This window comes from Cnephaeus nilssonii (assembly GCF_951640355.1).
Source record: "Cnephaeus nilssonii genome assembly, chromosome: 7".
NCBI classification, from domain to species: Eukaryota; Metazoa; Chordata; class Mammalia; order Chiroptera; family Vespertilionidae; genus Cnephaeus; species Cnephaeus nilssonii.
Window position 1 is genome coordinate 48,696,202 of NC_137078.1, and position 27,952 is coordinate 48,724,153.

General features: G+C 40.2%; 1 protein-coding gene across 5 annotated transcripts in view; it reads right to left on the reverse strand.

Moving 5' to 3' along the window:
* ST6GALNAC3 (ST6 N-acetylgalactosaminide alpha-2,6-sialyltransferase 3) overlaps positions 1 to 27,952 on the reverse strand; it is a 506,749-nt gene that overhangs the window by 181,518 nt on the left and 297,279 nt on the right. For all 5 annotated transcript variants that reach the window (XM_079776114.1, XM_079776112.1, XM_079776115.1 and 2 more), the window contains exon 3: positions 16,148 to 16,557. In XM_079776114.1, coding sequence (XP_079632240.1) covers positions 16,148 to 16,557 — 410 coding nt within the window. The remainder of the gene's footprint in view (positions 1 to 16,147; positions 16,558 to 27,952) is intronic.

Genomic DNA, 27,952 nt, shown 5'->3' on the forward strand with positions numbered 1-27,952 from the left:
ACGATCCTGGGATCATGCCTAAACGGGCAGTCAGACATCCCTCTCACAATCCAGGACTACTGGCTCCCAACCGCTCGCCTGCCTGCCTGCCTGATTGCCCCTAACCACTTCTGCCTGCCAGCCTGTTCACTCCCTAACCACTCCCCTGCCAGCCTGATCAACTCCTGACTGCTCCCCTGTCAGCCTGATTGTGCCTAACTAACCTCCCCTGAAAACCTGGTCACGCCCAACTGCCCTCCCCTGCTGGCCCGGTCACCCCTAACTGCTCTCCCTTGCCAGCCTGGTCACCCCCAACTGGCCTCCCCTGCAGGCCTGGTCGCCCATAACTGTCCTGCCCTGCAGGCCTGGTCACCCCCAACTACCCTCCCCTGCTGGCCCAGTCACCCCTAACTTCCCTCTCTTGCCAGCCTGGTTGCCCCTAACTGCCCACCCCTGCTGGCCTAGTTGCCCCTAACTGCCCTCCCCTACAGGCCTGATCGCCCCCAACTGCCCTCTATTTCAGGCCTGGTCCCTCCCAACTGCCCTCCCCTGCTGGCCTGATTGCCCACAATCGCCCTCCCCTGCTGGCCATCTTGTGGTGGCCATCTTGTGTCCACATGGGAGCAGCCACCTTGTGTGTTGGAGTGATGGTCAATTTGCCTATTACCTCTTTATTATATAGGACTAGAGGCCCGATGCATGAAATTCATGCACCGGGGTCCCTCAGCCCAACCTGCACCCTCTACAATCCAGGAGCTCTCAGGGGATGTCCTACTGATGGCTTAGGCCCACTCCCCATGGTTCTCTGCTCTCTGCAGGGCCTGGAGGTTTCCCTGCAGCCATGGAGATGAAGTCCCCATGCCGTGCTGTCCGCTCTCTGCCTGCTGCTGCCATGCGCCATGCAAAGGAAGCCCCGATGCCCTGCAGTGTGCTCTGTCTGCCAGGCCTGGGGGCTTCTCCGACAGGGACACACTAAGGAAGCCCCTATGCCCTGATGTCTGGGTTCTGTCTGCGGGGTCTGGGGGTGTTCCCACTGCCACCTTGCTAAGGAAGCCCCCAAACCCTGCTGTCTGGGCTCTGTCTGCTGGGCCTGGGGGTGTTCCCGCTGCCTCTGCTCTAATGAAGCCACCATGTCCTGCTCTCCTGGCTCTGTCTGCAGGGACTAGGGCTTCCCTGCAGCCGCACTTAGGAAGCCGCCATGCCCTGCTCTCCGGCCTCTATTTGTTGGTCAGACAGGCCAGACACTCCAGCAGCGGGGGTGAGGTGACTGGGCGCCGCCATCTTGTGCCTATGGGGGCCGCCATTTTTGTTGCGGAGGTACGGTTAATTTGCATATTACTCTATTATTAGATAGGATATGCTTTTCAAATAGAAAGATAATTCTTCTTCTATATTATCATAAGCCTTACTCAACCTAATATATTTATAAGCTCATGTTCTGGGCAAACTCTACGTTGTAGAAAAGCACATGTCATGAGTTCTTAACAGGTGAAATCTCTAGTCCATTGATTATTTGACAATGAGGTAAAGCCTGGACTTTGGTACAACACCTGTTTTTGCTGCTTCAAGAATATCTTGGTTTGCCACACATCCTTGTGGTCAACATATTTTTCGTTCACTCGGATTTTTTTGTCTTGGCAGGGATTCCTAGTTGCTTTCATTTCCTACCTACTGACAGGCTGATGAGCATGATTTATAAATATTAAAAATAGGGTGGTGAGACTGATGCAAAGAACCTGCCAACACATGTCAGAACCTCTGAAGAATTCCCAATAAAACTAGAGAATATGTTTCAGATATCAGTGGCTCTCCCATGTCTAGGACATTGTCTGACACCTGGTTAGCACCCAGGGAATATGCTTAAAGAATGAATGAGACGTTTGTAAAGACAACTTGAATAATACTTCTGTGCTGCCGATCTCAAGCCAAAATAAAAGCTCTGCTTAAACAGAATAGCTTGTCATGAGTGTATGTGGATGAGGGTGTGTGGGTGTATGTTAGTAAACAGGATGTTTTCTATACTCTATGAGAAAGCGTGGCAGCTGCTCGCTAGGCTCCTAATAGAGGAAGTTGCCAGTTTTACATCCTTGAAAGCCCCCATTTGCATAGAGCTTATAAAGAAGACAGACGATAGAAATGGAAATAGTTCATGATCACCAAATCTCACTTGTGCTAGAAAGTTCTGCCTGTGGTTTTTGATTTTTGGAAATGTGGATATGCTGACAACAAAATTAACTTCCCGAAAGAACTAAGAATTGCCTACTCTCATCATCCTTTTCACTATAATTTACATGACTTGACGGAATTAGACGGTTATTTTCATTGGGGTGATCTGCAAAATCATAAAATGATGTGTATTTTGGGAATGCCTAATTAACTCTCGTTAGTTCCACTGAGGTTTTTCGCTACTAACATAAGCAATGCAAATATCACGGAGGTGTTCACATCTAGTTTTAATATCCACAAAGTCATACTCCAAGGAGTTGAAAGAAAAACTTCTTTAGAAATCAGGCAACAATGAGAATTCAAATCAAATGGATAGCCTGTGGATTAAAATGAGAAATACACCGATTTGCAAAATCTTGTCTTGAAGCAAATAGCAAGAAGTACTTTTATAACTGAAGCCAATATTAATCATCAAAACAGCAGAATTATAGACATATATACACAAAGTCCATTCCTATTCACAGTTTTTGTCACAAACATTAACTAATATTGATCAAGCTGTTTGTCACAAAAGTTTGCTTCGACACATAATCAGCATCTGAAGGGAGAGCCATGTTTCCCAGACAATTGCCAGCACCTTGTGTCATTCCGACGTGTAAATAATGGGCTGCTCCTATTGAGTACCATCTGCTTAATATAGAAAAATCTTCCTCTTGATTAGGAAATTCTTCTTCTTATTTAATATTTATTAAACACCCACAATGTGCTTGGCAGCAAAAACACCAGAAACAGGCTCTCTGCCCACCAAGAATCCACCTGCTATGGAAAATACGATGAACCAGTTATGCAGTCATTTCTGTTTTTAACATATTTTATGTAACTCTTTCTAGGTGACAGAGTTGCCAATGGTTCACTCTTTGGAAGGGTCATCTCTCTTAATTAAGGTGGAATGGTGAGCAATCAGATGAGTTATGAGTGAAGTAAAGATAAAGAGGAGACAAAGGGCAAATTAATTAAGATCTCCATGGAGCATAAGGGAAGTTTGTTCCATTGATGAAAGAATATTTAATGCACATGTAAGTGAACCCAGCTGTACTCTTTAGGACTACATAACATATTAGAAATATAGAATATATAGTAGAAAAGTGACCTTGAAAAAGCAACCATTCTTTGTTTTGCTTTTATCTTCAAAGCCTCTTGTGCCTTCACAATGATACATGTAACTATGCTGTGGGATACTCATTTCATCACAAGATACTAATATCTTAATTAATAAAGATTTAATGGTCAAAGATCTGCTACCAACTGGAAAAATTAAGGCAGATTGACAACCTATCCCAGAAGGCTCTCTTTTTCCTACACTCCAATCAACAGAAATTTAAGAACATTTGACATGTTTAATATTTCATCTATACCAGTATAGGGCATTTTGGGGAGAATAGCTACCTATTCACATCAAGAGACTATTACATATATCCCTGTAATAGTGTCTTCGCATGAATTATCTAGCACTAACTTTAATGATCCTTTTAGTAAAAATTATAAATTTTTAAGAATGTGTTTTTGCTCTAAGAATTGAATATCTTAAACATGTTCCTTTTTTCTCAGATCCTGAATTCTAACCACTTCACACGGGAAAACTTTCACCATGACATTACCAGTGTCTCACTGTTTCAAGTTTTCTTTTGTTCTTATAATTTGAAATTATAAATTATAAAATTATAAATTTTTCTTTCTTCTTTTTTCATAGGGAAAATGTACAATTAAGGACAAAGAATGTGATGACTTTGGTCATCATGTTACTTTTTGTACCAAAGTTTTATTGCTTTTCACAAATCAGTAATACCAATTGTCTCAGTTATCCGCTTAGAACAGGGTGAGTCAGAGAATAAGATATTATCCAGTATCTTAATTTTATGCATATACTTCCTAGATAACCACCTCACCCAGATAATTCAGGCAAAAGGGAAATGACATATTAGTGGAGGTAAAGCTGTGAGGAAGGCAATTGTCAAACAGTGCCAATATGAACTTCCAATGAATACAATTTGAAAGATATACATGACAGAGGGATAATGACCAGCTCCTATATTGTCAGGGTAATAAATACCTAATGACAAAATTGTAAAGCAAATAGTAGATTGAACATACACCCAAATGTTGATTCTTGATTCAACGTCGGAGAACAGAATGATTTGTCTCTCTGTCTAGAATGATAAAGCATCACTTCCTCATAAGCTAATGAGCAACACCATCTGGCACAACCATCAAGCAGCAAGATCTTAAGGGAGTGAAGAATAAAATGACAGAGCTGCAGCAGGATTTTTGTAGGAGGTTAAAAAATTGCTCACCATTAAAAAAATAATCATGATAAAAATAACTTTAGATGTTCACATAACACTACAGCAATAGTATAAAGACGATAGGACCAAATGTTTTCAAAGTAATTCAATATGGTTTCTGATGTCTTCAAATCATTCTCTACCGCAGCGGTTCTCCAAGTGTGGTCTCAGGACCAGAGGTAACAGCATTACCTGGGAATTTGTTAGAAATGCAAAGCCTAAGGCTTTGCCCCAAACCATCTCAGAAACTTTCAGCATGGACCCAGCAATTTAGGGTTTAATCAGCCCTCCAGGTGATTCTGATATAGACTCATATTTGGAAACCATTGGTCTACCAAACCAAATAAGAGTCAGAGAGTTTTGCTGTTTCTGCTGGATACCAAAAAAAGTAGCTAATATGGTCAATTCTTTTTAAACAACCGGTCCATGTGCTAAACAATAAAAATCAGTCAGACCAGTTCGTTGAGTGACATGATGATCTCTTTGAATATGAGAGAGCTGTCATCCTAGTATTCTTTTTTTTTATTATTTATTTATTTTTTTTGTAAGACAACAGCAGAACAAATTGCTTAAAACAGCTACCTTAATTATGTGGTTTCTGAACATATGTATTTTCTTCTTCTTCAGCTACTTTGGTGGACCCACTGAGACAATATTGCAAATTTGCCTGAATCCTTAATTGTTTTCCCATCTCCTGGTCATTCATTCAGCAAATATTAAATATCTACTACATGCCATACACTACGTATATATCAGTGACAAAAACAGACAATGAACCCTGCCCTTAAGGAACTCATATCCTAGTGGGGAGATAAACAAAAACAATAAATGATACAATTAATAATTATATTAGAGAATATTAGAAAGTAAACAATGCTATGGAGGAAAATAAGAATAGTAGGACAAGGTAAAGAGAATTGGAAATGCTGGTTATGGAAAGTGGGGGGTGTCAATGTTAAGTAGTATTATGGTAGATGCATTGAGTGGGGACAAATGAAAAAAAGGTTTGAAGGGGATGATGGAGTGGATCATGCGATATATGGGAAAGGAGGGTGATCTAGCAGACAACTGAAGTAAAGGCCTGAAGGAGGGAGCATATCTAGTGTGTTAGATATTCAACTAGAAAGTCTGTGTGCCTGGAGCAGAGTGAGCATGAGGGGAATTTAATAAATAAAGGTTTGAGAGGAAACAAAGGGTCAGATCACTGTGGAAGTCATTGTAAGTCATTGTAAAAACTTGTACTTTTACTCTAAGGGAAATGGGGGACTATCCCCGGGTTTTGAGTAGAAGAGTGACCTGATCTGAGTTATGTCAAAACATTTTCCTCTAAGTCTATGTACAAATTCTTCAACTATTTATATGGTGGGTTGGAAGACACTGCTATCATTATTTTCTTTTCTTTATGTTCTGGATGAAGTTATTTAAAAGCAAGGCAAGTTACTTTATTTGTTAACAAAGAAGAAACTGTTTTCTTAGAGACAATTAGAAGATAGAGTTGGAAAATAATCCATTCTCCTTTACCTGGGTCTTGTTTTCTGCCTTCTAGGTGGTTTTTTTATCTGCTTCCTGAGACCCAAGATATAACCTTGGGTTTGGGTGCTCAGATTTGTTTTTCCACCAGGCAACTGACAGCTCACAGAATTGTGAGTGAAGTCTTGGAACCTGATTCACCACTGAAGTGAAACTAAAATGGAAACCTATATTTGAGGAATGGCTCTGTCAGTGGCTTATTAAAAACCCAATACCCAGTCCACAAAATCCCTACAGAAGGTAATAGATTTGCCAACCTTTTGGTAAGACAGAGCAAGGGGTAGTCTCTCTGAGTAGAACTGTGGAAACTTTTCTATCAAAATCCAATCCTAGAACTTGCTTTGTTTGGTATTACTGTGACCCCTAATACTGAAGAAAACTGTTTTGAAATTCACAAGTGGCAATGGGACTTGTAGACTTAATAAAAAAACTATCAGGTATTATTTCTTTCCCTCATTTATTCAAATGTTTACTGAATACCTGTTAGAGTCAAATATTATATTAGGTTCTGGGGAATCCTAACTAATAAAAGAGTAATATGCAAATTGACTGTCACTCCAATACACAAGATGGCTGCCCCCATGTGGTCAAATATGGCTACCCCCATGTGACCACAAGATGGCCACCACAAGATGGCCAGCAGGAGAGGGCAGTTGGGAGGGACTAGGCCTGCAAGGGAGGGCAGTTATGGGCAATCAGGCCAGCAGGGGAGGGCAGTTGGGAAGGATCAGGCCTTCAAGAGAGGGCAGTGGTGGGCGATCAGGCCAGCAGGGGGTGGCAGTTGGGAGGGACCAGGCCTGCAAGGGAGGGCAGTGGTGGGCGATCAGGCCAGCAGGGGGTGGCAGTTGGGAGGGACCAGGCCTGCACGGGAGGGCAGTTGGGGGCAATCAAGCCTGCAGGGGAGGGCAGTTAGGGGTGACCAGGCCTGCAAGGGAGGGCAGTTAGAGGTGACCAGGCCTGCAGGGGAGGGCAGTTAGGGGCAATCAGGCTGGCAGGGGTGTGGTTAGGGAGTGATCAGGCTGGCAAGCAGAAGTGATTAGGGGCAATCAGGAAGGCAGGCAGGTGAGCCGTTGGGAGCCAGCAGTCCTGGATTGTGAGAGGGCAGTTGGACATCCCTCAAGGGCTCCCAGATTGGAGAGGGTGCAGGCTAGGCTGAGGGACACCTCCCTCCCCCGTGTATGAATTTCATGCACTGGGCCTCTAGTATATATATAATATATATCATTGCTCTCTGCTATGCATTATTGCCATTTATGTCTAATCGCTCCAGGTATGTAAAGTTCTAATTGGAGATATAGCAAAAGGCTTCATGGAAGAGGTAACTTCTGACTTGGTCATAAAAGATGCATTTGTGTTTATAGTGCTGGAAAGCAGTGTAATTTAGGCAGAGGAAGCAATCTCTGCAAAGGCACAGAGGCAGGGCTGTATTAGTATTTACCCAGGTAAGAGGCAAAGACAGCCTAAGCTAGAGCAGCGGCAGTGGTATGAAAGAAATAAGAAAGAAAACGAGTTATTGCTGAGGTCATTTCAAGAAAACCTGAAATATCTGTGGGCCATGTAGCGTAAAGAAGTAGGGTGTAAACAACACATTTGCCTGGTACTTTGTTGGCAAACCACTACTATGTTAGGTCTGAGAATAAAATGAATGTGGGCACAGTCCCTGTCCTTAAGAAGTGTACTGTCCAATGAGCAAAATGGACACATAAACACAATAAGGTCAGTTAAATTCGTAAGGACTTCTGGGCCCCATGCTTAAATGGCCAGGAACAGGGCATGGTTGCAAAATTAGGATCCAACTACAAGTAGGTTACCAAGGCTATTTGGGAAATAGCTATTCTTTACTTATGTATTTATCTGGTTCAAGGAACAGTGAACTGTCATCCCTTCATTCAAAGCAATCTAAAGCAGCGCAATTCAAAGTGTCATCTGCAAATTAGGAGCACTTGTCTGTCCTGGGAACTTGTGCAAAATGCAAATTCTCAGGCTCCACCCCAAATCGCCTGGATCAGCAGGTAACTGTATGCACATTCAAGTGCGAAAAGCACAGCAGTATAAAACAAAAGGCATAGTGTAGGACAAAACGTCTCAAAACAACCAACTCTCTCTTAAGAGTTAAGGCATACAAGAATCATGGGGAAAAAAAGAAAGAAATTGCCCTTGGCTCATATTTTTTTCAGGGCAGGTATATAACCATTCTTAATTTTCTTAATTTTGAAGAGAGACAAAGATGGTCAATTTAAAGAAATCAAAGGAGAGGAAAAGTCCAAATTATAGAGAGAAATAAATCAATGAAGAATTTAATCACATGACTTCCAACAAAGAGAAAAAGAAAAAAAACCTTCAAAGCCTTCCTAAATTTTAAAAGTGAGAACATATTCTATTGAGGCTTCTAATTCCAGACCTACTTGTCTTTGAGGTTCACATCGTTGTTAATATTCAAAGCAAGTGTCTCTTGGGACTTTCTTTCTATACAGTATAATCTGGCTGTGGATCTAACTATTCTGCCAAGTCACATTCTCAGGTGCTGGAGAACATTATTTCCCTAAGCAGACTAGGTTGTTCAAGTCCTGATTTCTACAACCAGAATCTTCACAGTCTTCCTTTGTAAAAAATGGCCACTTAATCTCAGTGGTTTTTCTTGTCTTAATCCTAAACTATGCTGCCTTTGTGAAATACATCATAGCATAGTTTCACCCTGTGTATATGCATGTCCATGTGTGTATGTCAATGTGTGTGCATATGTGGGTTTTTGAACACATGACAGGTTAGTTCTGATAGCTTACTAAAGTGCAAACGTCCTTGCCATCCTCCCATTATTAAAATAGATTCTTTTCCTCTTTCTTACTGAATTATTAATTTCTATCATGTGTATTATAGAGGAGGCCTACTATAGGTCACTGGATGCCATTATGAATAATGGGAAAAAGGAAGTCTCCTGTTTCCCAGCGTTGGTTAGCGTGCAAGCACAGGCCTGGGTAACTCAATACACTTTTTGACTCAGGGCTCCTCTGGGTCTGCCTGTGACTGCTACGTGAACTTACTGTTCCTGCCAAATACATCAGCTGGGTAGGAACATTAATTCATTTTAACAGAGAAGTATGTCAATGTTGCTCTCAAAAAAGTGCTGAGCTGCTATATTGGAAAACACTGCATTCCAAGAGGAAGAAAAAAAAAGGGGGGGGGTGAGGAATGCTGCTTTTAATAGTGTCCTATCTATCAATCGAAGAAATTTTGCATTTTGCCCATTTTCTCTTGGTCCAGGTTTTCCTGGGGTTAGTACCGATTTATTCTGCATCAGAAATAATTAGACATTTTGTTTTCAGAGTCCAGGTAGAGTAATAACATTTCTTTGGGTGAACTGGGCGGGTTTCTGCGCCTGGTGGCTGACCTGGGCTGGCACCGTTTTTTGTTCTTGTTTTTGCCTACCCACCCTGGCTGCACTGCCTTTGTTGAAGGGACTCAGAGAGTTCCCAAATTCTCGGGGGAAAGGCTTGAAACCTCTTTTCTCTCTCGGAACTACTACATATGTGCAGACCTAAGGAATGTGAGCCCATTTGATCCCTAAAGTCAATCACACAGCGGCACAAGAAACTTTCCCCATGGCCTCGCTGTGATAGCAAAAACTGGGCCGCACTTACAACCCACACCGGATGACAAAGCTGTCTCCAGCAGAAACACGGAGAAATGACACAACACTGATTTATTTTTCCCTCCTTCAGACTGAGTGGGAATGGATGGAGCATGCAGCCAAAGGTTAGCCATCTCAGTATTTACCCATCACTTTCCCAGTTTGACAGTGTTTTCTCAGACAGACTTTTGTGTATCCTTTTTCCTAAATGATCCTTAAAAGTTACTCTCTCCCTTCTCATTCTCAGCACCCGAGGCAGTAACATCTTGAAACACTGATGTATTTGCTGCTCGCTTTCATCAATTTCACCCATCCCTGCAGGCGGAGCCACCTAGGTCCCAGCTCAGAGGCCTCGATCAGCCCTGCGTTAGCTTTGCACTTTTAATGGGGATGGTAGCTTTCTCAATTATTACTTAATGAAATAATGGGTATGCATTTGCCAATGTATTTCTCAAGTGGGATGCAAGCTACAACTGCCCACCTGCCCACAGGTAAACAGAATATCTCACGCTGACTCTCTGTTGCTTCTGCAGAAGAGTTAACATTGCACCTGTACATGGTCAGGCACATAATCATATTCTTTAAATGTTGAGTGTGGCACCATGTAACACTATCAGCCCTACGGCACCTCTAGGGTATTTCAGTCTTAACATGTACGTATTAATGCAAATATGTAAATGTCAGCAGGCTAGTATTATTTATGTACACCAATCATTCAAAGGGGAAAAAGAGATCCTTTTTGGTCAATATTATTTTAAATATGAGACTTTTAATTCCAAAGGTTTCTGGATTGTTGAAGGTTGTTGTCTCCCAGAAAAATATTTGGTAAGTGAAAATATAAACATGACCACTGTCCAAAGGACCTAGAATCCCAACGGAAACTAGGCCCCAGGAGATGAAGACAGAAAGGGCAAACAACTTTCTCTTTCTTTCTCCCAGCCTTTCCATCAAGGTCACCCTTTCTAATTAACAAGTCAAATAATTTTAGTAAGTAACTGATGAAAAAGCAAATTAAACTTCATTTGGTTTTCCAATATACTTAAGAGTTGGTCTGCACTCACTCTAAGAAATTTAACAGTAGCTCTGGCCAGTGTGGCTCAGTTGGTTGAGCATCAGCCAGTGTACCAAAAAGGTGCAAGTTAGATTCCAGTCAGGGCACATGCCCGGGTTGTGGGCTTGATCCCCAGCAGGAGCCTGCAGGAGGCAGCCGATCAATGATTCTCTCTCATCACTGATGTGTCTATCTCTCTCTCCCTCTCTTCCTTCCCCTCTGAAATCAATAAAAATATATTTAAAAAACAAGAAATTTAACAGTATACATATTTCTTCTACCACTTCATGTTTCCTCAATGAGGAATCTCTTAAAACAAAAATAAAAATGACACTGCCCATAAATGAGGGAGGGGCTTATTTTTTTAGAAAGGATTTGACAATTTGAAGAAGCTAGCTTAGAGGCAAATTTTTCTTTGAGAAACTCCATTTAATCATTTACCTATCATGAATCACTTTAACTAGTAAGGACACAATTTTAAAAAATTCTATAAATTATGCATTATAATGGTGACATAATCTCTTCATTAAAAACTTGATGAGAAAATGAGCACTTGCTAAAAAGTTCCAATAAGCACAGGCAAATCAAAATAGCTTTACAACTACTTTGTTAATTTAATGTTAAATTAAGTGAACATCCCTATTTCCTGACTTCCTCAACCCCGCAATGATGTATACCACTTACTCTTAAGTACTTAGGAGAAAAACATTTATAATTTTTGTTAGGACATAACCAACACACAGTTGGTGAGCATGAACCCACATGAATGCCTGCCATTAAAATGCCTTCTTTGATGCAAAATAATCTAAAAATTCTTATTGTAATAATATTGGTGGTTGTACTGTTATTCTTACTCTAAGATTGTTGTAGGTGTGTTGTGGGATAAAGCAGATGAGCATTTACATTGGTGTCTCTAAGACCTATAATTGTCAACATGGCAGAAAAAAATGAACAGATCTAAGATTCATGGGATAAAATAAAAGCCTGGTAGCTCTGAATTTGAATAGAAAGTTTTAGTTTGAACTCATAATGATTTTATCTTTAAACAATATATACAACACTAGTGTTCCCGTTGCAGGAAAAATCCTGCAATAGGGTTTCCTGCTGCACTCTACCCCGCCCTGCCTGCTCTCCTCCCTTGTCCCCCACCCTGCGTTCTCCACCAGCCCCCCTGCTTTTCTAACTTCTCCGCCAGCCCGCTCTCCTTCCTTCTCCCCTTGCCCCGCCTCCGCTCCTCCCTTCTCCCCCGCCCTGCCTTCTTCGCCAGCCCGCCTGCTTTTCCCTTCTCCCCCGGCCCCGCCCCTCCTCCCCCGGCCCGCCTGCTCAACTTCCTTCTCCCCCGGCCCCGCCTCCGCTCCTCCCTTCTCCTCCCCCCGACTTGCTTGCTTCTCTGCAGCTTTGCTCCCTTCTACGCTGTCTTGATATGCAAATTAGCCGCCATCTTTGTTGGGGTAATTTGCATATTCATCCTGATTGGTTGGTGGGCATGGCTTGGCTGGTGGGCGTGGCTTGGGCGTAGCGAAGGTGCAGTCAATTTTCATATTTGTCTATTATTAGATAGGATATGTTGTTTACATATTAGCTCTGTCCAATGTAAAGACCAAGAAACAAAGAGCAACCCAGTACCAAGCACCTGTAGCACCAAAATTATACTCTCTTAAATACTAAAACGAGAAGTAGCTGAATCCAGGTTTTCACCAGGATATGTACAAGAAGAACGTGAAGCATAATACCAGGAAGCAAAGAAGCCATCCTAAAGACATGTCAAAAGGACCCAAAAGCCAATTTGAAGAGATTCCCACAACCAAAAATAGGATAATTTGAACATAAGGATATAATTTTAATGAATTGATATATTTCAAATATGTAAGTTTATAAGTCAATATGTAAATATTAATAATAATAAACTTACTGGTCACTTTTGAATGATGTTAGGGAAGCAATATCTTAAAATTGATAAAGAAAAAGGATTGGCCTTAACTGGTTTGGCTCAATGGATAGAGCATCGGCCTGCGAACTCAAGGTTCCCAGGTTCGATTCCGATCAAGGTCATGTACCTTGGTTGTGGGCACATCCCCAGTAGTGGGTGTGCAGGAGGCAGCTGATGGATGTTTCTCTCTCATCAATGTTTCTATCTTTCTCTCCCTCTCCCTTCCCCTCTATAAAAAAATCAATAAAATATATTTTAAAAAAGAAAAAGGGTTGTTACTCTCTTTCACGGTAACCAAATGGCTAATGAAGGCAAGTTTCTCTTCATAAAACATCGGCAAATAAAGGGAAAAAAAATTACGAAATAGCACTATTTTGCAACCTCCAATGAATTATTGGACCTAGACAATGATCATTAAAGACAGCTAACATAAAAAGAGAAAACCGGACAGTATTCCTCCTGATAGGAGTATCACCCAATGGTCCAATGGTCTTGAAAAACAAACTTGAACCTAATAAAGCTTCAGAATAGAAATACCAAAATAAAGGAAATATCCTGGGGACAATCAGCAAAATCTAGATTGAGGAAAGCTCTGTAGAACCAATGAACTTTTGTGTGTGTGTGTTTTGTTTGTTTTAATAATAGAGCAAGAGAGAGGATGAGAAATTCTAGATTAAGAGAAATATAGGTGACATAATTAATTGCTGTGTACAGACCTTATGCACTCCTGATTTGAACAATGTATGGACTTTAATGTTAATCCTGATTCAAATTAACTATTCAAATTAAATATTAATGAGATTATTGAAGAAGTTTGAAAACAGACTAAATATATAACTTTATTAAGGGAGTATGGTTGATTCTTATGTAAGACAATGGCATTGTGTTTATTTTTAAGAATCTTAATCTTTTAGTGATACATGCTGAAATTTTATAAGTGAAATAATATGATGTCTGACATTTGCTTCAAAATAATCATTGAAGAGGGGAAAAGTGAATACTGGTATAGATGAAACAAGGTTGGCCATGAATTAATAGTTATTCAATCTGACCAGTGGGTATACAGAGGTTCATTACACCATTAGTATCTCTATAAGTATGACATTTTCTTTCATTAAAAGGTTAAAAATACTCGTTTGACATTTGGCAATGAGCATCAGGTTACTGTGGGAAATCCTTAGACAATAAAATCCAAACAACTAAAGTTAGGATATAGATTTAAATCAGAATGGAGATAGCAGCTTTTGAAGTCATTTTGGTCAATTCCTGTCAGCCAGATTTTACCTAAACCATGTATTCTGCTCATTTCTAAACCACTAGCATAGTTGTCTTCTTTGGTCTTGTTGTAGTATTTGGTGAAACAACAAGACAGGATTAGACTTGGTGAAAAAAATAGCAAGAAAGAATCAAAAAATTATTTTGGCTACTACCCCTACATTTATTTTGATAACTCTACCAACTGAATGATACCTGCAAATTAATTTTACCAGGTGAGATTTTCCCCACTATACAAACAGCTCCTCTCATCACAGGCAGTAGGGAAATGCATCTCCCAAAGCTATACTCTCCCAGTTCTTGTTATACAATCCACACATTTGTGGCAGTGCTATCTCATGGAAAGCTCACAGCAAAAGGCAAAGTGATATAAACACATGGAAACATACGGCATATTAAATTTTTCCCTGATACTCTAAAATGGTTCGAGGGCTTATAGTTATAACTGGGGGATACCCCAAGTGCTAACTGACTAATCAACAACCAAAGATCTCTAATTAATTGCATTGTTCTGGGGTAGTGAGAGACCAAACATTTCCAAAGCCCCTTGAGAATGGTCATATTTATGTGAAACGGTCCTACATGTAAGATTACTTACTCTTCTTATCTCTACTGCCTGTCTCCTTCGATAGCTTATGCTGCACTGATTCAAATCTAACCATTGGGATTCTGCTTGGTAAGTCTAACAGTATAAGGGGACAGTATTATGGCTATTTCTGTCTTGCATTTCATTAGAAGCTGTTCATTTTTGGCCCTCAGAAGTAGAAAACACTAAATAGGAGATAAGATCCTATATAATAAAAGGCTAATATGCAAATCGACTGAACCGCTGAATGACCGGTAGCTATGACACACACGGACCACCAGGGGGAAGATGCTTAATGCAGGAGCTGACCCCTGGTGGTCAGTGCGCTCCCACAGGGGGAGCGCCGCTCAGCCAGAAGCCAGGCTCACTGCTGATGAGCACAGTGACAGTGGCGGGAGCTTCTCCCTCCTCCTCTGTAGGGCTAAGGATGTCTGACTATTGGCTTAGGGACGCCATCAGTCAGACATCCCCCCAAGAGCTCCTGGACTGCAAAAGGGCACAGCCTGGGCTGAGGGACCCCCCTGAGTGCACAAATTTCATTCACTTGGCCTCTAGTTTTAAAATAATTATCAACATTGAAATTATACCCATAGACATCAGAAACTTCTCCCCTACAAGAATATACCCCAATATAAAGTTATGTTGATAATATTGAAGAGTAAAAGGTACATATTTTGAGGAATCAGAATGTTAATATTGGAATTAGAGCCAATGGTCAATTTATCCATGGTATTGCATGAATAAGCAAAATCCACAATCATTTAAAACCTTTGCAATTACTTTCAGTATTTTCTTTCAGCAGTTCTTTACTAGAACTGCATATATGAACTAAGAGCTATTGATTTAGAATTCCACTTCTCTCCTATATACTTGTTACCTTTCTAAAGAGAGGGAAAAAAGACAGGCAATAGAGTTATGTGGGAAATGAGGGGGATGATGAGAAAACAGAGAGAGGAAACAGAAGAAGTAAGGAGTAGGGAAAAAAATGAGGTGAGCAGGCCTCTAAAAAAGGAAGTGGAAGGCTGGTTTATAGAATGCTGCAGAAAAATGGATGCAATGAAAAGTGCAAATAGATTTTTAAGTAATTGAGTGAGTAGTATCTATACCTTATTTCTCTTCAAAAATCCACTGTTAATGATTTTAAGTAATGCATAATTTCAATCTGATATTCTGCTTAACATGTTAGATACCAAGTGATGGTGTTCACAATCACAGGGTCTATTTGCATGCAAGAAGCTATGCAACCTTTTTAGAAAATCAATAGCCTGTTTGTTTTGTGGTCTCAGGTAAATTTTTGCCATTGCTTGCAAAGGAGTTTAGATTCTAAAGTTCCTCAACATTTCTGTTTTGAAATGTTAAGGAACTTTTGGCTAAAATCCAATTTAATCAATAGCAAATTGAGCTAAATAAGAACAAATCGAAAGATATCCTGGGAAAGCATCCAGCGTTTTTTGGAGCCTCAAGCCAATCAAATTGGAGAGAACAGAAGGTAGTGTAGGTGGAATTAATGGGACCGAGTTGCTGGCTCATCAAGTAATCATAATAGTCAAAAGCACCTAACAGTCAGTTTGACAAATCTCTCCATTCATTTGATAGCTGACAAAGAACTCAGCAAAGATTCAACACAAAGGACAATAAGGCTGCTTCTCAGAGGACTCACCTGTCTTTCCCAGTTTCCTTCTTAAAAACTCCATCACAGTAGCTCATGCGCTTCTCTGTGGTGACATAAATTTGGGCACTTGGATAGATGTCAACAGTCTTTTTCAACATGTTGTAAACGATGCCATTGCCATCTTTCCTCATGTTGCGGAAAGGGCCCCAAATCACATAAATAGTGGTGTTTGCCTCCTTGAAAAAATAATCAGGGTTTTTTAGCAAAAGAGGAACGCTGGTATGGGATACAACTCGAATCATTGTCATGCGGCCAACGTCTTCTTCGTAACCCTTGGTGGGGGCATTGTTCATTCTCCAAATGCAGGAGGCCTGATCTATCTCATTCCCCACCTTCTGGCCGACCATCTGACCTGAGTTGGACACGATGGCACAAAGGTCGCAGTCCACCTGCAAAGGCTGAAAAACAGAAGGAGAAACAAGACGAGGGAAGAAACATAAATTAGTAAGGCACACCTATCCAACACGTTTCTCTGGGAAAACAGAAAATTCAGATGTTATGTATACCTGCTGAATGTAGGAATATCTCTGAAATATACATACCAGTCCTATAATGACCACCCCAGGTTATCAAACCAGGGCCATCCTTTCATTTATAAGGGAATACAAATTAAATAATAATTTTAATTTCTATCCCCTTGTATTGTTTTAAAGTTAATGGACAAATTATCATGTGTTTTCCACTCTAAATGGTGACTTCTCATTCAAAACTGTTAGTTTCAAATGAAATAAGGAAATATAAAAAGATCTGATCTCTTTAATAAGGATGATGGCTAAAAATAAGGCAAAGGAGAGCTATCTAGGCATCAATTCTATACTTTACTTATATGCATGAATGGTTATGTAGAAATTGATGAAAATATGAAAAATTCAGCAAATGACAAGGTTCTGAAAAAGATTTTCAGAAAACTGCTTAAGACAAGTCTCAGGCTAGCAAAAATATTACAGAGACCCTTAAAATCTTCCCTTTGTATCCCTGTGTTGGCTGGCTTTTGGGTTTACCTTTATTCTAGATGGGTAAGGAAAGGCTTCTTTTATGAACTCAGAGATAGCATGTCCAGAGACAGTCTCTAGGGCTACTCTAACCACCACCCTCCCTTTTCCTAACCAATGAGGTAACAGAGACTCATAGAGGTTAAGCACCAGGTTTTAGGACTTAAAATATGCTAGATAGAGATAAGTGCTAAGTAGAGAACATTAAAGCAAGGACAGGGGTTAGTGTGTGTGTGTGTGTGTGTGTGTGTGTGTGTGTGTGTGTGTGTGTTGGTAGAGTGATCAGTAAAGGCCTTAGGAGAAAAATGATATGTGAGAAATTATCTGAATGAAGAGGGCTGGCTATGGTGATATTTGGGGGGGGGGGGGCTAGGAGGAAAAATACTTTTCCTAATTATTGTGGTAATATGGGCTTGCTATGAAAAAGTTGAGCAATAAAAAATAAAAGAATTGATAAAAGGATGAAAGATCTTCATATTTCTTCAACTCAACAATTGTTACAATATTTTCTTGTATTTTTCTCCTTCTAGATATATTCTTTTAGGAAGGTTGAAAAACACCATTCATACAATTTGGCAACCTTTGTTTTTTATTTGATTTCATATCACTAACCCTTTGCATGTCAATAAATAGTCCTTAGAGATATTTTTAATGCCTATGCAATATTCCATTATACGGTATTCCACAATGTACCTTTTTGCCTACTGCTGGGCATTTAGTTATTATCTGATTTTTTTCCCTATTATTTAAAAAAAACTGCTTTGATAAACATACTTGTGCTTCCCATTGGATTTTGAATGCTAACAGTTACACATTAATTTAACTTTACTTCTTTGATTTAGTTTTCATTGTAGACCTATAAAATATGCGAGGTAGACAAAGGCATCTACCTATTTGAAAGGTCAAAATTAAGAATTTTGAAAAAGCTTAACTTGTAGAGCCCACAAAGGTTCATTTATGAAGTATCTTAAAACTTCTAGCAAAGGGATTGTCCATCACTCCTGCTACAGTTAGATTTCTGAACTAAGGTGGCAGCAGGTGGTCCAGGCACTAGGTTAGAATAGGTCCCCTCAAAGCAGATGAGTATATTAATGCACTTTAAAATGAGGTTCTGAAGATTGGTGCCTTAATGAAGACTTCACCAATGGCCAAATGGAGACACAAGAAGGTGTCTCTTAGGATCAGGCATTGATCTAAGACTCATCATCAAGAATCTAGGAGCATAAAATCTTTTGGGGTGATAAAGAAGAACACAATATTCTTTCTGCCAGGCGACTTGCAGTAGGGTTCGACATCCATTACACTTAGCTCAGTTCTCCAAAGTCACTCAGAGTCATGCAAATCAATGCCTGATTTAAATCGAGTGTGTCATATGGCACACTCCAACTTATCACCAAGATACATATGGTGCGGGGAAGTTATATTCAATTTACTGTTCCAAGAAACATTGTATAATAAAAGCATTTTGGGGACTATGGACTTCACAATTTAAAAAAATATTATAAAGGAAAAAGGAAGACATAAAGAAAATGCCTTAGACATGTTCTAATCTACAAAATTCAGCAATTTGCATTGGATTTCCCAGTCACAAAAGCGAATTAGCTGGTTCTGCTGTAACAAGGCTTAATTTAACTAATAAGAATCAGCATACTGGTTTCACTTGACAGTTGTAACCCCTGAAAGTGATCAATTAAGACATCACAATCTGTTTCATGACAACATATCGGGATGCTGCAGCTGTGCAGATTATGAGGTCACCAGCTGACTAACAACTTGAGGGCAAACAATGGGAACAACAGCCTCTTATTTAAGTAACAAATATGTAATTGGGCAGAGTGCTATGAATGCAATGCCTTTGGGGGTAGATGATAATTTTTAAATTGCCTTTCTTTCATCCTAATCACTTGGCTATATTGTCACCATGGCCAGAGTCTTAGGAGACTTCCACATATCCCTTCTGCTTGGTTACAGTCCTGCGTAGCTGTCTGACTTTCTGAATGAGGTACCAGGAAATGTGTGTGCACACGGTGACTGCTCTATTTACCACTTGGTTGCAGGAACCATCTTTACAGTGTGATAGAAGTGCAGGGTTAGATGAGTGAAACATTCTTCATCATAACAGAAGCTTCAGGTAACACAAAGAGCTTGCTTGCTAAGGCCCAAAGGACTCATTTATACCTTTGAAGGCACCTTCAAACTACAGTAAGCTATGATAAAAAGAAATACCTAGTCACAAATGGACAGTTTGACCCAAGAGCTGTTCTTATCTGGTTATCCCAGCTCCTTTTATTGGCTTTATCCCTGCATCTTGTGATCTCAACTTTCTTTGTTAAAATGCACTGCTGTTTCTTGAGCTCATTTATATTATTTGATTTGGGGTACTTGTTTGAAAATTTATTGCATATGCCTCCACTTGTTCAGTTTCTACTGCAGCAACCAGTTTCTTTCTAGATTCTGAGCCCTTTTTGAAAGGATTGTCTGGTTCTACTTTATCAAGTCCTCTCTTTATTCCTAATTCTCCTTTTCTGTTGACTTGTCCCTATTTCTATGCATGTGTTTTTCGTGTTGTTGTTTTTTTCCACTACAAACAAACCTGACCTTTTTCTCTTTTTCTCTTGTACACTCAAAATATCATCAAGCCAAATACTTTGGTTAGGCTTGGGCTGTGTCTATAAACTGAGATCCCTACAAATATACAGCCAAGCCTGTCTGACCAACAGTGCCCCTGTTAAAAGAAAGACCACAAATGTAAAAAACTTCCTATTATTTGAAATCTAAGATATTGATTTTTATAATAATATCACTATATTTGACTTGGGTATTTTCTCTCTCTGCAAAAGTATACTAACTCTTGCTTACATATCTGGTTATAAACACTCAGCTTGGGGAAATTAAGAATTTGATGACATCTATTAAACAACCAAGTAATTTTTTACTTAGTATCTAATCTGTGCAAAGTGAAGGGTAAAATAATTTTAAAATCTTAATCAGTGTGAGATTTAACCTCAGTATATGATCAACTAAGCTTCAGTTCATATACTATTTCAAAGGCTGAAGAGATTGCCTTGAAAATGAAGGTTTTTTTTCCTCTGCTAAAATGAATCTTGACATTTGCTTCCTTACAAAAAACAACAATTTAATACCTGTCTGTAGCACAGGTAGAGCATGAAGAGAGAGGAAGGGAAGCAACCGTGTGAGAAAGATGTATAAGTGTAGGGTATTATATTCATTGATATAAACATGATTGAGCACTTAATATGGGCCAGTCATCCTAACACTTTTTCACATTATCCCACTCAATTCTCATAATACATTCTTCAAAACTTAGTTTGTTTTTATTTCCCATTATAGGGTTGAGGAAATGGACATGAACACAATGTCCAGTGGATAGCAGATATCGTTCATGTTAAAAAGGAGCACTTTACCTTTGATGAAACACATTCATATCGCTATTAAGAAGTGAGAGAGAATAAAGAAAATATTTATTACATTTTTTCACTATTCCTAATATACAGAAAAGTAAACACCTCAAATCTCACCAAGGATTATATTAAAACTAGAGGCCCGGTGCACGAAATTTGTGCATTATGAGGGGAGGTGTCCCTCAGCCCAGCCTGCACCCTGTCCAATTTGGGACCCCTTGAGGGATGTCTGACTGCCAATTTAGGCCCGATCCCCCTTGAGGGATGTCCGACTGTCCATTTAGGCCCGATCCAGGTAGGATCACCTGCCTGCCTTCCTGATTGCCCCTAACCACTTCTGCCTGCCAGCCTGATTACCTCCTAACCACTCCCCTACCAGCCTGATTGATGCCTAACTGCTCCCCTGCCAGCCTATTTGCCCCTAACTGCCCTCCCCTGTGTGCCTGGTCACCCCTAATTGCCCTCCCCTGATGGCCTGATCACCCACAACTGCCCTCCCTTGCAGGCCTGGTTCCTCCCAACTGCCCTCCCCTGCTGGCCTGATCACCCACAACTGCCCTCCCTTGCAGGCCTGGTCCCTCCCAACTGCCCTCCCCTGCTGGCCATCTTGTGGTGGCCATCTTGTGTCCACATGGGGGCAGGACCTTTGACCACATGGGGGCAGCCATCTTGTGTGTTGGAGTGATGGTGAATCTGCATATTACTCTTTTATTAGATAGGATAGAGGCCTGATGCATGGGTGGGGGCCAGCTGGTTTGCCCTGAAAGGTGTCCCAGATCAAGGTGGGGGTTCCCTTGGGGCATGGCACGGCCTGGGCGAGGGGCCTGTGGTGGTTTGCAGGCTGGCCATGCCCCATGCAACCCAAGCGGAGGCCCCGGTATCTGGGATTTATTTATCTTTTATAATTGAAACCTTGTAGCCTTGAGTGGAGCCAAGCCTCCTGCTCGCTCCGTGGCTGCAGCCATTTCTGTTGGGATTTATTTACCTTGTATAATTGAAACTTTATAGCCTTAAGCGGAGGCCTGGGCTGGCAAGGGCAGGCAGAAAGCTTGGCTTCCTCCATCGCCGGGGAAACCCAAGCCTCCCTTCTGCTCTCTGTGGCCTCAGCCATCTTGGTTGGGTTTATTTGCATATTTGCTACTGATTGGCTGGTGGGCGTGGTTTGTGGGCATGGTTGTGGGTGTGGCAGAGGTATGGTCAATTTGCATATCACTCTTTTACTAGATAGGATTATTTGTATTAAATTATAAATTAATATTTTAAACATACTGGTGGCTAAGAACGTCACCAGAAAAGAAAAAAAAATTAACCTTGATGAAAGCCTCCTCAGAAATGTTAGGCTATACATGTGAGTGGAATTTACCTGTCCTTTCTGGCAATGGCATTATCATGGTATAAGAAATTATATATTTTTTTTTCTTTGAAATATTTTCAATTTGTCATATGGCTGAAATTTCAGTCTAAAATAAATTAATCATGACCAGTTTTATTAGCTTTAAAATGGTCCTTCACATCTTATTCAATGTGCTTTTCAATTATTTTTCACTACAGCAGTGAGTTGTGTGTCTTTCTGAAGCATTAAATGGTTACAGTCCGTGTCTGAAAAAAAGGAAAAAAAGGCTCTGGCAGATGATGTTTCAATAAGCTGGTCTCCTCCCTTCATGAAAACCTCCTTGACATAAATTCACCTTAGAAACACCCTGGATAGCTGTTTTCAAGTCCTTGGGAATAAGTTAGCTCAAAACTGCCAAGTCATTCTGTAACTCATGCATTGTTCTCCCCTTCGTACTTCTGAAAACTCCAGGGTACTAGCCAACTGGGATACTATGCTCATAACATAGGTCATCTTACAGTCATGCTGATTTTTATTTTTATTGTAAGTATGATTATTTGGTACAAAATGAATTCTGTTTGCAAAAATGCTGAAGAATGTGATAACTATGGGGCGGGAATGAGAAAGATGTGTCTATTCTTACTGCTTTTTAAGAGTTTGCCACATTTTAATAGCTTTACTTTTCTGTGTTTAAGTATTATTTATGTAGACCCTAGAAACCAATTTATCATGACATGCCCAACTGATCCTTGCCTTATTTAGAAAAAGAAAGGATGACCTAAGCCAGTGGTCGGCAAACTCATTAGTCAACAGAGCCAAATATCAACAGTATAGCGATTGAAATTTCTTTTGAGAGCCAAATTTTTTAAACTTAAACTTCTTCTAATGCCACTTCTTCAAAATAGACTCGCCCTGGCCATGGTATTTTGTGGAAGAGCCACACTCAAGGGGCCAAAGAGCCACATGTGGCTCATGAGCCGCAGTTTGCCAACCACAGACCTAAGCTAACAGATTACTAGTATTTACTCTGATTGGCAAGTTTTACCTTTTGTTGAGTCACAGTCACTTTTCAAATTCATATACATATAGTTAAAGAACTCTTGTTTCTCGGCTTTAAATTTACTACACACACATATCCACAAATACACACAGTGACCACACACACACACACACACACACACACACACACACACACACACAAGGTTACCCTCATCCAGCTGATGTGATCTCCTGTCTACTTTATCATCCTGCTCCTTACCAACCACTCTGGAAAATTCCTCTCCTCTCTTCTGTGGGTAAGAACCTGACAAATGGCCCCATCCTTTTTGAATGATATATTGGGACAACTGCCAAGCACTTTACATTTTAATCAGTAAGAATGAAATATTTAACCTTTACTTTTTACTCTGAATAAGCTTATAGACAATAGAATAGATAATTAAAATCTGTGAATTAAAACTTGCAAAACAATGTAGTTCTCCCAGCAAAGAGAAATGGCCCTGTACGAAAGGTCACCTGTCAACTAGTGCTAGTTATTAAATCTCTGCATTTATCACTGAGGTGGCTCTATGGAAAACGAAGGTCAAGACATTAAATTATGAAACAGCTAGGATTAGAAAAGGTCGCCAAAAAACTCAGCTAAAATTTAACCAAACCTGTTAATGCTATACCCTGGAAGCAAACAGAAACAGCCGGGGATGAAACACAACACTGGATACGCTAATCTATCTCCCTACTTGAGCACCTGAACTGAAAATGAGTTTCCATTTGATGTCTTGAAGTCTAAAATGAAACTTGCTCATCTCAAATCAAAACAGGAGCTTTGATAAATATTTCAGGACAAAAATCTTATTTGAATCGAACCAGTTTAAATTATTAAAAGCATTGTTTTACATGACCCTCGTGGTTGCTTTCATTTCAACCATAAGAATGCAATTTAAAATATTGGAGATGGGGTGCTCCTAGCATTTTAAATGCTATATAGGACAATCAACTCACCCCCCCACTAATTTACTACTTTAATGTTGAAACAAATGAGATCTTTGCTTTTCATCATCCAATTTGGATGGATTTGAAAAAAGCAGGTTGAACTGAGCTCCAGAGACTCACTCTTCAGTTGCTGTCATTTATTCCTCTGCTCTTTCTGAATGTCTTTAGAGTTTCAGTTTTAGAGGCGTCAACATGTATAATGATGCCATTGGGGAATAGATTTTGCCTTTATTCTCCTTGATGTTCTTTTGAGGTCTTTCAAGTGAAAGGTACAAAAGAGGCATTAACAATCTGGCATTGTTTTTATTGCTTGACAAAGGAAAAAATGTATTTTAATTTTCCCCGTGTTTCAGGAATGATTAAGCAAGCTGTTTTCATCTCTACGAGTCACTTTCAGCAGACCTCTAACTGTGAGCAAAGAACTGTGAAGACTGTTCTAGAGAGAAATCAACACAGCTCAACACAGCCAGCTTATGTACTTCTTTGCCCCTCCACAAACCGGCATCTTTCAGTGGGTGCAGCTATAGAAAGCAGTGTGTATAAATCATACACTATGAGTAACGGCATATAAAAAGACAGATTTGATAACCCATGGTTTGGCTCTGACTCTCTGTGGATTTGGGTTATGGCATTTACCTTGATTTCTGCCTGGTGGCATTATATCCAAGCATAAAACTTAATATGGGGATGCATAAAAATGTTAATGTCAAGAAATAATTCTAAAACAGGCAACATAAAGCTATGCTTCTCAGTTACCATAGATAATGTGTTCTCTTTATTTGAAAGTTCCTTGAGAGAAATGGATCTGTATAATCATGGAGGCATGCCCAAAAAATCAGCTTGCTTTCTCTGGACTGGAAGGCAAAAATAAAAAATAAAAATAAAAAATGAGTCTACCCAAACCAAGAGAGAGATTTCACCTGTGGACTGGGATAAAGAAGTCATTTATATTTCACTATCACTATGAGATCATAATTAAATTGGACTCATTTATGACTGACTTCCTCTGGATTATTTTCCTTTCCTTTCAGGAAGATGAGTTCGGGACCCAGTGCTGACATACCATCCATGTATGTCACACAAAGAAAACTAGAGAGAAAGCCATGGTATTAGTTTCTTAACATGGCACCCAACTAGGGACATGGTTCTCAACTGGTTGCACATTACAATGACCAGGAGAACTTTTACAAAATTATAATGGCTGGAATGCATGCCTGGCCAAATGAATCAGACAACTCAAGAGGAAGGGACCTGCACGTAAGTATTTTTCTATGTTCCACACATGATTCCAATGAACATTTAGGGCTCAGAAACATTGTCTTCGAGGAGTTGATGGCAATAGAAAAGGAGCTCAAAATGCCTAATCAAAGGGATGAATGACAAGATGTAAATCGGTATCCTTGAGGCCCAAGTGAGAAAGATGTTGGGGTAGCAAATCTTTCCAGATATCCCCTCAATACCACTGCTTTGGCGAGCTGCACTTACACATCTTTGGGGCCCACGGCAGGGTGGCCCCCAAATATCCCACATGACATATTGATTATTTCTAATTAAAATCACTTGAGAAGCAGCAGGAGGGGGAGGAGCTCGCTGACTCTTCTCTGTCTCTCTAAATGCAGAAAATAAATCTCCCTTGAAAAGTGCCCTCCCTGCTATAAAAGGGCTAAGGAACAATCAATCAAACTAAGGAAGAGACAGCTTTATCCCGGATATTGAAAATCCAGAGCTGAGAAACCTATATAAACAAACCCTGGTTAATTTTACAAATTTACTGCCCTAAGCCAACATTCTACTTAAATTCTTACTATGTACCCCTAAATCTATGTTTCTTTGTCTTATCAAATCCTCACAAATTTATTGTTTCTTTATTTAAAAGATATATTAATGGCCTGCTCTATTCACTCACAGAGAATTCTTCTTTTAATTTTCCTGTGTGCATATAATAAAACTCAAGGATTTTCTCCTGTTCTTCTGCCTTTTGACAATTTTATTAGTAGCCCAGACACAAGAACTGAAGAAGGGTAGAAAGGGGTATTCCCTCTCCCCAACAAAATGAAATTAGTCCTAGATGTCAGAAGCTATGAAGAGTAAATGGAGATGATGTTGGAAGTTTGCATGTAGTACCAAGCATGAGAACTTTTATTTCCCACAACATTATTGTTAACTAGAGGCCCAGTGCACGAAATTTGTGCATGGGAGGGGGTCCCTCAGCCGGGCCTGTACCCTCTCGCCATCCGGGATCCCTCGGGGGATGTCCGACTGTCAGTTTAGGCCTGATCCCGCCTCTGCCTCGGCCCCCGCTGGGGCGGCTTCATCCGGAAGGATGTCTAGAATGACGTCCAGAAGGTTGTTTGGCTGTCCTGTCTAGTTAGCATATTATGCTTTTATTATTATAGATTATATAGCATTAGAAGTCTTTATGTTCCAACTAGAATTTGCTCTGAAAGCAAGGAAAATCATGTTACCTTATACATTTTCTTAATTGTCATGAGGATTTTCTGTCAGCCTGTAAGGGTTATGGTAATTTCAACATTTTGTTGACATGCACTCAATATAATGTTTTATCTTGTCTTATTTTTAGTCTGAAAGATGCTTTATTTTGAGCGGAAGGGGTGGTAGCGATGGAATGATTGTGAATGTAAAAGAATGTCCCACTAATATAGTGAGAACCAAGGGAAGGAAGAAGTCAATAATACAAGAATAGTGTTGGATAGGTAGCCTTTGAAAAGGTAGAGGCAGATCTTTCTATGAGACAATAAAAATGAATTAAGAATCAGAGGAAAACCAGATAACTTTAAAGAAAGAACTGCAATTAAAGTTCACTCCAGATTTCCTTACATTTATCTCCAGTAGTAAGGGTTGATTAAGAGATGAGATAATGGGATACTTAGAGGTAAGGTTAACAAACTTCAGGAGAGGGATTAACTTTTGAAAAAGAGAATATTTTGAGCATTAACAACAACAACAACAAAAGGATTTCCACTTGTGCCACAGCTGGAATTTAGAAATTATAGACTTTTGATTAACCCATTGCAAGTTTATGTATTCTTTCTAGTATGGCTCCGGAGCACCAAAGCAGGACTAAAGACAGACGTTAGCCACCTTGATCACAGACTGGACATTGTGGCAAGTGGTGTACTGAAAGTGCTAAGTTGAGAAATAATTATGGGCACTGGTAACATGAATTCCAAGCTGAAAGTGCAAGGAAATGATGGCAAAATGAGCAAGTGAAAGAGATAAAGAAGCAATGAATATCTCTCAATGGGGTTATATCCATTCATTGGAGACTGGGTGACATATGTTTGCATTGTATGTCCTGAGACCATGCTTACTTTCAGAATAAGGAGAAAATAATGTGGCTTATATAAGCTTTGAATTAAGGGTCTGATTCCAATTGCAACAGGTTTCAGGAAAGAAGCTGTAGTGTAAGTCATTCTTTCTGGCTTGAAAATGCAAAACCAAAGCACAGAGATATTAAAATTCATTGTTGTTGAAAAGTATTGGCATGAGAATGTCTGCTTCAATATGTTAACTTAAAAAATCCCAACCAACCTTTCCATGGAAGATAACTAAGAGAACTGAGAACAATATAAAAACTATTTCTTTGAGACCATCCAAGACCTAACAAGATAGTGAGGAACTGGCACCCTGGAGAAGTCTGTAACTCAGGGCGGTGCATCTACACTAAGAACTGCTTTTGCTCTGGAGGCATCTACAGCTCTGGAAGAAGTAGCTGAGCTCTGCTTCTGGCAGCCTCCTGGGCCTAGGACAGTGGTCCGCAAACCGCGGCTCGCGAGCCACATGCGGCTCTTTGGCCCCTTGAGTGTTCTAACGCCACTTTTTCAAACTAGACTTGCCCAGGCCGAAAACCGACTTCTGCGCATGGGCCACGAAGTTTCAATCGCACTGTAGGTGCGTGCCCGCAAGTGGTATTTTGTGGAAGAGCCACACTCAAGGGGCCAAAGAGCCGCATGTGGCTCGCGAGCCACGGTTTGCGGACCACTGGCCTAGGAGAACAGAAATCTGAATGTTGAGCCCCAAAAGGGTAATTCAACAT